Genomic DNA, 13,649 nt, shown 5'->3' with positions numbered 1-13,649 from the left:
AAAAAAATTGCTCACGCTACATCAGAGCACCTACTTGAACAGATCAAAACATAAACTATTTTCATCAATTGGAATTATAAAGTATTTGATCATATTTATTCAAGAAATACAAATAAGTCAGTCTCTTTATTGTAAATATTAGATTATTTTATCAGATGCATTAAAGCAATACAAATTTGACTGTCAGTCTTATTAATTGTAGATATTAATATATTGGATTATTTGTATCAAAAGCAAAAAAATATTACAATGTCAGATTCAAAATAATTGTAAATATGAAACTACTGGATCATTTGCACTAATAACATATGGGCAGCTTTTAAACGATGTTGCAAATATGAGCCTATTTTAATCCTGAACCTTTTCACCAATAACAATGCATCATGTTGTATGACAATAATACTTATCTGGGAAGTAAAATCTCAATCTGGAGTTACATGTAAATTTTGTAAAATCATTTCCCTCGGACATGCTGCGCACAAGAAATATTAAGTTTATTAAGTGTAACCCAGAACACTTTAGTAAATGAGCTTTCAAACCAGTGATGCTGGTGAACAAAATGTGGGTGAATAAATGAGCAGGGACAAGTTTCACACTGACAAAATTAAGTTTATTTTCTTTTCTTCTCTTTTCAACACCTCGAGACTGTGTGAAGGCAAACATACAAAGAACAGCAACAAAAAATCCACCTCTCCCTCTGCTACAAGCTCACAAATCTGTAATCAGTAAAACGTAAAAATCTCAAGGGAGCTCCAGATAAGGCAAAGTGAGGAGGATTCCAAAATAAAAAATAAATCTCAGTCATTAAGTGAAAAGCACTTTTGCATAAGGGGTTCCAGGGAGGGGCAAAGGCACAGTTTGAAACATCTCCAAACCAAGTTTAGCCTCACAGATGCCAGCATAAAAGTCTTACCCAACAGTTTTGCATTTGGAGTGAAGAGAACTTTGTAGTCTGGATTTCTGAGGCTAAAGCAAGATCAAGTGAAGACAAAATGCTGAACTCAGCATTACTTCTTTATAAAGGGCCGGTTGTTTTACTTACTAACTTGCATAGAGTGCATAGAGTCTTTGCAGCAAAACAAATTAAACAAACCTGAGGGAGAAAATGGAAACAAGGCACAAAGTCAAGCATGTTCACAAACATACAGTATATAACACACAATACAAAGATATGCTTTAGAAGTCCATGTAAGCACTCATATGCTGTACTTTATGTTATGCGTGGTAACTAAAGGGAATATGTGCGTGGCATAGACGCTACACTACATGAAGCGCTGTAGCTAAGTAAGGCTATGACATAATTTCTTTGGTGATTGTCAACAAAAGGCGAGGTCCACTGAACATACATCAGCTATAAACAGCAGCAGTGCTAAATTCCTATTCTAGAAATAACAGTGATCCCTTGTTTTTCAACATTTCACAATACAAACATAATTCAGTAATCTTAAAAAATAATATACAATAATATGGAATGTTTTCCCTCAACAACCTCACGATTTTCCAGGAACAGCGGAAGCGGGGGGGAGAGGGTGGTCTGAGATCTTCAGGCACTTAAGAGAAGAAACATACAGCAGCGGTAAACTTTAGTGCATCAAGGCAGAGAAATTATTCAGCAAGTGACGGTAAGAAGAAAAAAAAGAAGAAGGCAGAGAGACGGAGGGCACAGTGTGCACAGATCAGGTAATTAGCTCCATGACAGTGGAGCCCACGTGCAAGCAGCGCGTGTTTCTGCAGAGAGACTGAAGATTCCAGTGCATGTCTGTCTTTGGTGTCTTGTACAGAGAATAACAAAAGGCTGAGATTAAAGACATGAGCTTTTAAAGTCTGCATGTCTACCGAGAAGTCAAACTACTGATCGCTGCCAATTTCCTCTAAACTCAAACGCCAGTAAGGAAGGACTGATCTAGCATTATCTTTGTTACCTTTGAATAAAAAAATCTGAAATACAAAATGAATCCTAGATCAAGATCTCTGCTCTTACACACGTATGATATAAAGGCCCTGGTGTGAACGCGATGCCGCAGCCAAGAGCAGCTCTGTAACTGGACCTGAGACAGTGGAGTGTATGTGCATGTTTTTGGTTGTGGGCTGCTCTGTTCTATTGGTCAGAGCTAGTGAAAGGCACCAGCTGTGAAGTCTCTACGTGTGAACTTTTTCTACCCTTGGTGGGACTTTTCATCGTGCATGTCGGGTGCACCCATGATGTCGACCGCCACCACAGCGGCGGCCTGACGTTCGTACAGGCTCCCCAGCAGCTGAGCCGTTTTAAAGACTGAGGCGTGACCGGCGGGATGCAGGGACTGGACCTTCTCCAGGTTCTGGAGGGTCCGCAGCATCTCAGCAGACACTATGGGTAAGTGCTGCTCCTGGATCAGGCTTTTGCTGGTTGGCCGCAGGACAGTTTCACGCTGGCCTGGAGGCCTGGGCGCCGGCCTGGTCCGCGGAGCGGCTGGGGCTCGCACAGAGCTACTAGATGACATCTTCTTTTGTGGTGGTGGGAAATCTTCCTCCTCCACCGATTGGTCACTAGAGGATATCGCGCAGTCATCGGTGTCATCACTCACACCTTCATCGTTGCCACTATTGTCGTAGTGATCCTCATCGTCTTCTTCTCCTTCTTTGGTGCTGTCTCCGTCCGTGATATAAATCATGTCTTTTGGCAGAGAGGTGAACTGATACACAAGACGCTGGCCTTCCACCTTATTGAGTATCCCCCTCTGGTAGTAATACCTACATGATTACAAAGAGTCAACATTAACAAACTTAAACCAAGCATCACATTTGGTCATTATTTGATAACTGTAAATAAAGCCCCTGTTCCTCATAGAGTAAAATCCCTCCCACTTTTGAATCTTAAGAAATAGTAGATTATCGAGTTGACTTACAGGAGAGAACTGAAACTGAATGTCTCATTTACTTTTTCATGGTTTTTGTCCATTTAGTCTTTAACCATGATCACTGACACTAAAAATCCATATCTGTTGGGCTCAAATATGAATGCAGCTGTTTCTACAGTTTTGTTTACATTTACTCTTTTTGATTTATGTACTTTGAATATGTAGCATTGAGTCAGTTACAATTTTTTGTAAAATAAAATTATGTATTTAATAAAAAAAAGTTTATAAATATTTGTATTGTATACTTAAAATAGTCTTAAATACTATGTTACTTAAAAGTGGTGTTCAACACTCTCCTCAGCACCACAGATACTCCATGTTAAGAGGCTACCACCAGCATGGACTTGCTCTTATTATTATCTACTGCTTTGAGAAACACATGAAAGACTGAGTGTTTAAAGCACTGCTCTTGATCAATCATTATTGGGAAACTGTTCTGGTTATATCATCATTTTGAAATAAGGATAACAGCATGTGACTTATGAACATGTGATGTTATGTTTGTGTGTTGCAGACCTGAGAGCTCTGCCCATAGTCTCATAATTCATATCTGGCTTGTTCTTGTGTTTGCCCCAGAGTCGAGCCACGGCCTTCGAGTTAACCAGCTTGAAGATGCCTGCGTGGGGATTGGTCCATTTGATGTAGCGGGGACAGACCTGTCGATCCTGTAGCAACTCCATGAGGAACTGCCACAGGTACAGCGTGTTTCCTCCTGAAGCACAAACACAGGAAACATGGTAAAGGAAGGACAAGTACAAGGACGCAACACGGAAAATTACTTTTGTAAAGGCTGTGTTACAAATGTGACTCATCCCCTGTGAGCCATCGAAATCCCTTTTTGAACACTGAATGTTTTGCCCTCATCTTTCTGTTAATGTGTTGACTTTTAACACTCCTGCATCTGAAGCGTCTACATAAAATGTTCCTCTGACTTTATTTAGACATGACATGACATTTACAGAAAGAGCAACATGTCAATGTGATACTTGTCACCTGGTGCACAGGCTGGAAAGCTTTGAAAGCTGCGTTTTCTGTTTTTTTCACTGAGGATTTTAATGACTTTCATGAGTTCAAAGGATGTTTACCCACGCTTCTTACAGTGATAACCCAAATAACATTTCATTATTCGGTATAAACATTTAGATCATTACAATAGCTTATTTAAACTACTTCTTCATCAGATACAGAATATCTGGCATTTAATTTATTTATTCATTATTCAAGCAGTTTGCAGTGAATGCTATTTTTTTTTGCCCTAACTGGCATTGTTGGTTTGGGGTTCTAGTGACCCCGATAGGGGGAACATATAGAGTGCAATAAACTCATTCAGAGCCAACATTTTTAGTTTCAGTCTCTTCTTTATGTCACTCATTTGGGACATGATTGGAGGGATGTTTAAAATTTTCTTTTCACAGATATCATGAAGGAAAAATGAAAATGTTAGGCTATTTTTTTCACAATAACTGAATGTCTATATAAAATAAAAAATTATGAAAAATGCCTGATAAAGTTTCTCACAGTCTAATCAGCCTTGTTTAGATTGTTTGCTTTATTTGTCCAAAACCCAAAATATATTCAGTTTACTAATATATATGACATAAAAACTGAACATTTGAATCTTTGCTATTTTTGTTTGATAAATGATCAATCAATGATCACGTTTTCTGTCACTTGCCACTAAATTCACATTAATATAAACATTTGATTCAAGGTGGTGTGTGGTTTCCACATGCTGTCTGTAAAGTATAATTTACCTTATAATTTGTTTTTTTATATGCATGAGATTATTATAAATCACAGCTTCCCTTCAGACAGTGAACAAGGCCTGCATTTAATTTGCACTGTGTAGATTGTATCTCTGCAGCCTTTACATCAGTCTTGTGGTATTTATGGCACCATGGCAGTATTCACAGTGTAATGTAAATATATTATAGGACACGTTAAAGTCTGACCTTCAGTACTGAGAATGCTGTTGTGACATTTTTAAGTAAACATAACTCTCGACGCTTATTTATACATGTGACTAACACGTAAGTCCCATAAAACCTAAGTAATGGGATCATTATCTTTACTATTTTTTTTTACATTTGTGAAAGTACCTTTGTTGTATTTGTCCTTTTTCACTATGATGTCTGGTGTGGGAGAATCTGCCCTGCGATGTCGACGTTTTTGACCTGAGTTGATGAAGAAAAAAAATACATAATTAACTTGAGATATTTAACATCTTCATACAAGCTCTAATCACACAGGACTTTCTATTAAGAAAAGTGTCTGACCTCTCTTTCTGGTCTGAAGCTGTGCTGCAGTCTTCTTTGTGTGCAACGAGTGCCAATGTGACTGGTCAACAGGTCCCACTATCCCCTCTGCTGACACCGTCACCTGGGTAACAGGAGCTGTGATGACATCACCCAGTGATGGTAGGAAGGTCTGGGCTGCAGGGGGCATAAACAGATGTAACGAAAGAGAACAGCACTGTGGCCACTGTGTCTATAAATAACATCCCACAGTCAAACATGTCCTACATCAAAAAGAAGAGGGGGTGAGGTTTTACTGGGACTTCGTCTCTCTGTTAGTGTGTTAACTCAGGTGTGTGTGCGTGTGTGTGCCCTTACAATAGTGTTCCAGGGAGAGGGTGTCAGAACAGTCCATGTTGAGAAGCGAGTCAGCAGCAACAAGCGTCTCCATGGTCTCTTCTTCTCCACTTTCACATGGCTCCACTTTAGACAGAGAACAAAAACATGTTCAGTGGGTGGAGGAGGGTGGAATTCAGGGACAAGAAAGTTTGTTAAAATGTTCAACCAAGTTATTAAACACATTCTTGTCTTTCATTTGTGTCAAGAAATGTAACTATTTCTCATTTCAGTTATATTTGTTTTCTGCTGCCATTAAATACAATGAGGATAAAAGGAATTTCACTTGTTGTGCTAAAGGTAAGGCAATACAAATTCAACAGCAATACATCTTTCCATAATGTCTCACTACTCTGGATAAACTAAACTATTTTTAAAATAGACTCTGCCTACTGTATAAAGTAGTTCACCAGAGAGTAGGACTTTTTCACAGCAGACATGTGGAGGTGTCCCAAAGGCAAAAGACTGGGATCATTCAGCTGCTTCAGTTTTCAGCCTTTTTAATGTTGTAAGTAACACTTTCGCTTTCCTGATATAAAATACATAAGTTCATCAAATATCTTCTTGCAAAAGGCCTGTTATCCATCTTGGTCATTTCTGTTAGGAGATGCTGCTGAATAAATTGTTTTAGAGTTGGATTTTATTAACTTGCTACAACTCTATAATTATCTTAATCACCTATCCCTGGTTATAAGCATCAGAAAAAAATATTCTATTCACCTACTTTCTACTCGGGTGACGCAAAATATGTCAGTGACAGGAATCGGAAATACCCCAGTATATAAACCTTTACTATCTACATGTGCAGTGGTTACAACATTTTTATGTGATGTTAACCTTGCACACCGAACTGAAGAGTTCAAGCAACCCTTCAATGTGCCCCCCTCTGAAGATGGGAGGGGCTTTTCCTGTAATTGTTCAGTAGTAATTCAATGTAGAGACAGTGGCGAAAATCAATCAGTGGCTGCATGTATTACAGTGATCAAGTAATTGTCAATGTAGGCATTTGCCGCCTGGAGAGACAGCTGTTGAGCATTTATTTTCCCCATTTCCATACACTTAACATACACATTTTTAAGTAGTGCATGTTACTTATTATTACTTACTGGGGGCTTTTTTGGATTGCAACTGTAATATTGCACATTTCCCCATTGTGGGACAAATAAAGCATTATCTTATCTTATCAAACATGAAAGAGAACCCGTGGTAGCCTTTAGTTGTCATAAAAACTCAACAGGTGTTTAGTTTGTCCAGTTTGGACTACTGTAAAAAAAAACATCAGGAGAGGACCCACTCCTGATGTAAATATAAAGTAATTAAATATATAGGGCTCATTAAAGGATAAAGAAAACAATTTAGATGATTACACACTTCTGAAAACATCACTAGGATTTATTTATATTTAATTTCTCCCAAGTGATCCCTTTCAGCTAAATCTTACACTCTGGACCTTCAATGACACAACTCACTATATGATCCATCAACAATCTTAGTTATGCATCCCTGGCTCCAAACAGCCAATAAACCTCACTCACGACAATACGAATTTCACAATAAACACTACAATCAGATGTGAACTTCTTCCACTGATCACATGTATCAGCAATACATCTCAGCACATGCATGTTCTCGAGGCCACACATGATCAAGGAGGGGGGGGGGGGTTGGGGGGGTACATGTGACGTGTGAAGCGTCAGAAACATCTGCTAGCTAACAGCTGTGAGCTCGGACACCTTGAGCCCCAGAGAACACCCGGCAGCGAGCTGTCACCGGGACCGGAACCGGTCCACGGACACACAACAGGTGGACCGCTGCCTGTACACGACAGGAACCTTCCTGCTCCATGTCTGCGAGGAGCTGCTCTGCTGCTGGTACTGTGCTAAAGTGAGCCTCGCCTCGCCATGTCCCTGTGGTCCCGACCCCCAGCCGCTGCTCCCTCCGACCACCACGATGTACAAAACCAGCAACTTACTTTGAACTGGCGGCAGCGGTGAGCCACTGGTTAAAGCATGTGTCCCTTAGCCAGACGTCACCTCGCCTACATCCTAATGTGATTCATTAACTCTCTCACACACACACAAGCTCGGGATGTTTTGTTTCACTTCCGGGATTTTTTGCGGAGGGTGGTCCATGTGCGAGAGGGGCGACTGCGCATGCGCGGGCCTATTTCTTCTCGTACCTGGGGACACCTTTCCATACACAGTCCATGGGTGAGAATAGATATGAGCACGAGGCAGCAGGTGTGTGTGTGTGTGTTTGTGTGTGTGTGTGTGTTTGTGTGTGTGTGTGTGTGTGTGTGTGTGTGTGTGTGTGTGTGTGTGTGTGTGTGTGTGTGTGTGTGTGTGTGTGTGTGTGTGTGTGTGTGTGTGTGTGTGTGTGTGTGTGTGTGTGTGTGTGTGTGTGTGTGTGTGTGTTTGTTTGTTCCTACTGGTATTGTACAGTAGTATTATTGTGATGTCCCTCACCCTATTCTAGTCGTTACAGAGTTATGGATTATTTACAGCACATGTGTGTGTTAAGTTAAGATTGATGTTTAGGTTGGGGTTATAGATGGTCGAGTTCACCATTAACTATGGTTAAGGTCCCAGGAAATCAATGTAATGTTCTCTGAAATCATAGTGATCACAATTTGACAGCCTCTTTAAACCTTTTCCAACACAAACACTAACCTTGTCAGGCCCAGAGCCTGATAATGATGAGGCAAAACCTAATATCTGAGCTCCTGGTTAAGGTTAGAGGTCAGATGTGAATTCTAGTTAGGTTAAAGTTAGTGTTGTCATGAATTGGGGACATAAATCTGTTTACACCGCCACATTAAGGGGACTTCTCTCCCTAATGGGGACAAAAAGCCCAAATAAGATAAATCATTAAAGTTTAGGGCAAGTTTCAAGGTTAGGGTTATAGTTTTTAATTTTTTTACATTAATAATTTTATTTTATTTGTATTATTTGCAATTACACCTTTAAAGGACTTTGGTCAACCAAGTAGTATTAAATGTGCTATATAAATAAATTGACATTGACATTGATAGTAAGTTCCCAGGAAATCGATGTAATGTTAGTCATGGAGACACCCCTGTGTGTGTGTGTGTGTGTATGTGTGTGTGTGTGTGTGTGTGCACTAACTGACCTTTGAGCATCCTCTGGTAATCCTCTTCTGTGTGTGGCTGTTCATACGTTAGTCCTGTATATGAGAGCAGGTGTGGATGAGGAACCTGCTCCACAATCACCGCAGGGTAATCTGAGTGACTGACCAACTGTAACATGCAAAGAAAATGTATTGAGATTACAGGAGATTACAATGAATGAACAACTGATTCCTCAGAAATGTCTGTTCCAGCACACACAAATTTAAAATCTGATTAAATTAGATCAGATAACAGTTTATTCTCTCATTATATTGTGATTTGTCTCGCATCGTACTACACATAAAGAAACAACACTCACCTGTGACATGTTAATGTGGTCACTGGCAAAGTCAAAGATGAGCTCTGACTGCTGCAGCATGGTTGTATATCCCAAACACACAATTGCAAGTCTAACTGGGTGAAAACAGCATGGCAGCTCTTCTCTGAGGAAGTTGATAACTGAACAGGTCTGATGTTTGTTTTGTGTCCAGACAGGTCCGGTGTTTGGAGAGAACCTCCCGTCGTCCGTCAGAGCAGATCTACCACAGAGCTCCCATCAGGATACGTCGAGGCTGCTGTGTTTCCATGCAGGGTGAATCCACAGTGAAGAGTGATGTGAGTAAACTAATTGACCAGAGACTCAGAGACGTTACAGGAAGCTCACTCTTGCTCGCTCGCTCTGCCTCGACTCTCGATGAGGAAGCGGGGACTGCTAAACCGTCGTGTGGTCTGAACCAACCTGAAGAGAAACGAGAACAAATGTGCGAGGCCCAGCACGCAGTGAGAACAACACACCTGCAGCCAGCCAAAGTCAGATTAAAAAAGCTCAAAACAAATGTGCTAACATCCAAATGAAGAAATGTGGTCAGGCCGATCTGAGGCGCAGAGAAAACAGTCCAGTTTGCTTCCCTCTTTCATATATCTCATTCTTTTGCTCTTATCTTGCCTCTAAAAGAGGCTAAACCAGCAACAGGAAGGAAGCGTTTGCACTGCAATGTGTGACGGGCTGTGTGTGTGTGCCTGGGCTGTGTGTGTGTGTGTGCGTGCGTGCGTGTGTGTGTGTGTTGTACGAGTACGGGGGAGGCAACTGGTGTGCAGCCTGAAACCTAACGTTCAAGGTTTTTAAGGCCGTTGTGAGCACATTCCTGACGACATGACTGGGAAGTGGTCATTTAGCACAGAACTACGAAACAAACTCCCCTCCATTAGTCTCTCCCCCACGCTTGTTTTTCTTCCCCTCCTCTCTCGCTCTCTGGCCATCACTGTTAATTCCTTTAAATCATTTTAAGTCCTTTCTTTTAATTTCCTGCCTGAGTCTGCGGCCCCTCCTTGCTCCTCTGGACTCCACATTAAAGCTATTCTGATAAAGTGTTGTAGCCTTGAAGTGAAACCGCAATTAACTTCAGCTTCTTTTTGTCAAGGTTCACATGAACATTTAGGTTTGTCTCTGGGAACCAGCTGTCTCCAAGACGCTAATTTTAACCACTGCGTTTCTAGTTTTTTGATCCCATTTGTCCTCAATTTAAAAACAATATTTTTATACCCCAGCTGCTACACATGAGGCAGAGTGCGAGTGTCTTTTTCTTTGTCTTCGTGTGTGTGTGTCATGGAGCCACAACATGTTTGGGTCAGTTATCACACAGGAAGCACAGCTCAGTTAGAGGCACCGCTTCCTGAGTTCCTGTGCCAAACCACTGCCAGCATCTCTGCCTGCAGTGACCCCCTTTGCTCTCGACTTCCTACCGCGTGATCAGTCGTTTGGCAAACTAACGCCGTAACTAACGTAGGATGAAAGGGAGATGGAGACTAGTTCAATATTGGCAGTAGTCAATAATAGTTTGTGTGCACCATGCAATGCTTCATGTACGGAGAAATTAAAGCTGAAACATTAGATTATTTATGAGACCAATTTAAATCGATTTATGATAATATATCTATAATCTATTTCCATTTAGAAGTTCTAATATTTTTCCTTCAACTTAACTAATTATATTTTCAAAATTAATCACCAAGGGAAGGAAACATAGGAACACTTCACTTCACACCAACACCATTATATCAACTCCTCTGCTCAAAACTTAATGTAATAAGAATCCAATAGGATTTGTAGCAAGATGGACATGTGGGAATATGCATGGAACTTTATTAATGTTATTTTGTAAATCACATTTGCAATACGGTTATTACCTCTGTAACTACCTCCTTGTTTGTTTGATTTTTTTCAAGCAAGATTACGCAAAAGCGATTGAACATATTATCATGAAACTTCCTGGAAGGATGTAGAGTCAAGGAAAAACCCCAAAATGTTTTCTATGAATCTGGATCAGGGGATTTAAAGGAAATGTAATTCTTTAACATAACAAAATTCCCACAGGAAATAATTCAATGTCTGCTTGGATTTTCTCCAGCTCCCTGCGTGACCCTCTATAAAAGGACAATGTTTATAGATAATGGATGATTGGATAAATATTGCCTGAGAAAATTACAGGTCGTTTCTCGTCTACAGCAAATCACAGATATGGTTAAATGAACTAACATGACCTGATTTTTTTCTCTACACACCTACTCTGACTTTCTTTTTAAGTTGTTTGCTCACCATCATTAACTTCCTAACCTGTCGATCAGGCTCTGGGTGTACAGTCTGTCAGGCTGTCATGCTAATGCTAGTGGCAGTGAATAAATGTAGCACAAAACACGCAGAGAGCAGCAGGCATTTTTGATGCCACAGCTCTGACAGAACATCAGCGTGTCTGACACTTTCTTTGACTTGTAGCCACTGCTGGCTGCCATTGTGTCACGTGCATATGCTCATTGTTAGTGTGCCCCGCAGCCAGCTGCTTCTATAGAAGAGTCTTTAACAGTATGGAGGCTTTGTTCATCAGCACTCTGGTCACATAGGTTTGTCTCTGTGGCCTTGGCACTGGGATCTGAGTCTGTGAAGTGGCTGCCAGGCCCCTAAGGACACTGATAAGCCCCCATAACATTCATTCCCCGCTTCGCGTGTGCGAGAGAGAGAGAGAGAGAGGGAGAGAGAGCGACTCAACGAGTGAGATAGAACGAGCGCGGGTGTGTTTGACAAAAAAGGCCACAGAGTGTGTATGTGTCTGTGTGTGAACTAGGCCGGGCTGATAACAGTATGGAAAGTGAGGGAGGCACTGATAAGCCCCTCCTGTTGCTTGGGGTAACTGGGCCTTGTTAAATGAAAACAGTGAAATATGCTGCATTTTTGTGTGTGTGTGAGTGTGAGTGTGAGTGTGTGTGTGTGTGTGTGAGTGTGAGTGTGAGTGTGAGTGTGAGTGTGAGTGTGAGTGTGAGTGTGAGTGTGAGTGTGAGTGTGAGTGTGAGTGTGTGTGTGTGTGTCATAGGCTACCTTTGGGGAAAGAGAGGGAAGGAGGAGATTGAGGGAATGGAGTGATCACAACACAAACACCGTGTTTTCCAGGTGGATATGTATTGGGTGGCTGTCATTAAAAGAAAATCATATAGCTGTATGTTGCAGTTGTTATTTTCTGGCAGAGTGATTTAAAAAGTCTCACACGCCCTCAGAAACGCACACACTTCCAAAATGCTTTCACTTTCCCTTCAGCACATGTCATACAAAATAAAGCCTCATTTTCTTTAGTTGTTGTTATGTTTTTCCACTATAAAGAGTAGATGTGTTCAATGGAATACAAAGCTTGAGGCTTACCTTTTGTTTATAGCATGTGTCTGTATGTGGCAAAGCAGCAGTTGCCTGGAGGATCCAAGTGAGGAACGGAAATTGCTCTCATCCCTTTTTGGCAAAACATAAACCTTCATGTGCTCACAGACCTGACCTGGGATCAGTTACCGTTCCAGTCTCCAGAAAGCGCCACACATACTTCAGATCTGTGGAGATCGTGTTGATTTTCCCCCCCTGCTCCCTTCAGTCCCTGTCAGGATATTGCTTCCTCTTCTTTCTTTTTTTTTCTCAGAGAACTGCCCCCTCCATGAGATCTGATTGGTTACCTGTGTTGTGAGTCAAGGTAACCCATAGCGATCATTGTCAGTGTGGAGCAAATGTAAACATGGGCGTATTTGCAATGTAAAGCAGCAGAGCGCCATGCAGCTGATCTGCAAACAGCCATTTGTTTTTATGAGGGTGGACAGCCAGTGTCTGATGTGTGTGATGAGCTCACTAAATGGCATATTAAATAATTAGAGCTACAGCCACTACACTCAATAAGATTTGCAGTATGATGAAGCTCTGTTTGGCACCTTTGACAGTTAGCGTTAGGAATATAGGCTGAGAAATGGGGACAAGAAAATGGGCAGAACTACAAAAAAGGCTTGCAGCCAGGCATATAGACACTTTATCCAGTCCCTGATGCTCCCTAGTGGCAAAACCTTGCATGGACACCCTTCACAACAGGTCTGATCTAAACCCTCATTGACCTCCTTTGGTTTCTCAAACAACAAATGGAACAGAAGCCTATGTGACCATCCACCCTGAGTGTTCCACTAACACTCAGGGGTCTTTTACATTCTATGCGATCAATGTCACCACTGTTTCATGGAAGTCATTAGCTCCCTCATGAGAAGTGGGGCCTCTGCAGCCAGACCTGGTGTCTCTGTACAGCCGTGGTTGCATAACTATCACCTTAGGGAACTTCGTACACAGCCTGCATCGTGCTCGATCATCACATGTACACAAATACATGATAAGCATGGAATATGCGCGATTGGTTCTCTGACAAAAGAATCCATTAATTGTGTTCTATCTCCAGAGGTTCTTTTCAACACAGAAGAATGTGAGATGATTTATGAGTATACATCATTTTTCGAGATAGACACATTTGGCAAAGAATTTCATTTTGTAAGAGTCAAATTAACGCCAGGAATTTCATATTTGAATATGTGAAACATGTGCCAGTAACCGCAAGCACGCATCTGATCTCTATACATCCCATGTAAGTAGGTGGAGTTGATCTGATAAGACAGAAAAAATAAATAAACAATCTGCGACTCCCCTTCAGT

General features: G+C 41.2%; 1 protein-coding gene across 4 annotated transcripts; it reads right to left on the bottom strand.

The window, feature by feature from the left end:
• Positions 1-588: 588 nt before the first annotated feature.
• LOC133017753 (ETS-related transcription factor Elf-1-like) lies at positions 589-12,543 on the bottom strand. 4 transcript variants are annotated; one of them, XM_061083916.1, is made up of 8 exons: positions 12,343-12,543; positions 8,974-9,393; positions 8,657-8,783; positions 5,510-5,614; positions 5,174-5,329; positions 4,997-5,071; positions 3,414-3,609; positions 589-2,730 (listed from the first exon to the last, which is right to left on the bottom strand). In XM_061083916.1, the coding sequence occupies exons 2-8, from the start codon at positions 9,031-9,033 to the stop codon at positions 2,157-2,159; spliced, it is 1,293 nt and encodes a 430-aa protein (XP_060939899.1). In that variant the 5' UTR covers positions 9,034-9,393; positions 12,343-12,543; the 3' UTR covers positions 589-2,156. The 4 variants fall into 4 exon arrangements, with proteins under 4 accessions (XP_060939899.1, XP_060939901.1, XP_060939900.1 ...); XM_061083918.1 differs by lacking the exon at positions 12,343-12,543 and adding an exon at positions 12,025-12,041; XM_061083917.1 differs by lacking the exon at positions 12,343-12,543 and adding an exon at positions 9,500-9,554.
• Between the last annotated feature and the right edge of the window lie 1,106 nt (positions 12,544-13,649).

Source organism: Limanda limanda, chromosome 13 (genome assembly GCF_963576545.1).
Source record: "Limanda limanda chromosome 13, fLimLim1.1, whole genome shotgun sequence".
Classification (NCBI taxonomy): domain Eukaryota; kingdom Metazoa; phylum Chordata; class Actinopteri; order Pleuronectiformes; family Pleuronectidae; genus Limanda; species Limanda limanda.
Note: the sequence above shows the minus strand (reverse complement) of the source record. Positions and strands in the feature narration are given on the sequence as shown.

What these genes read in the sequence shown, in the direction of transcription:
- LOC133017753 (XM_061083916.1), bottom strand. Translation starts at nt 9,033, where the DNA reads ATGCTGCAGCAGTCAGAGCTCATCTTTGACTTTGCCAGTGACCACATT. An exon ending in ACCACATTAACATGTCACAG is followed by an intron (nt 8,784 to 8,973) that starts GTGAGTGTTGTT and finishes TGCATGTTACAG; the next exon opens with TTGGTCAGTCACTCAGATTA. An exon ending in TTACCAGAGGATGCTCAAAG is followed by an intron (nt 5,615 to 8,656) that starts GTCAGTTAGTGC and finishes CTCTGTCTAAAG; the next exon opens with TGGAGCCATGTGAAAGTGGA.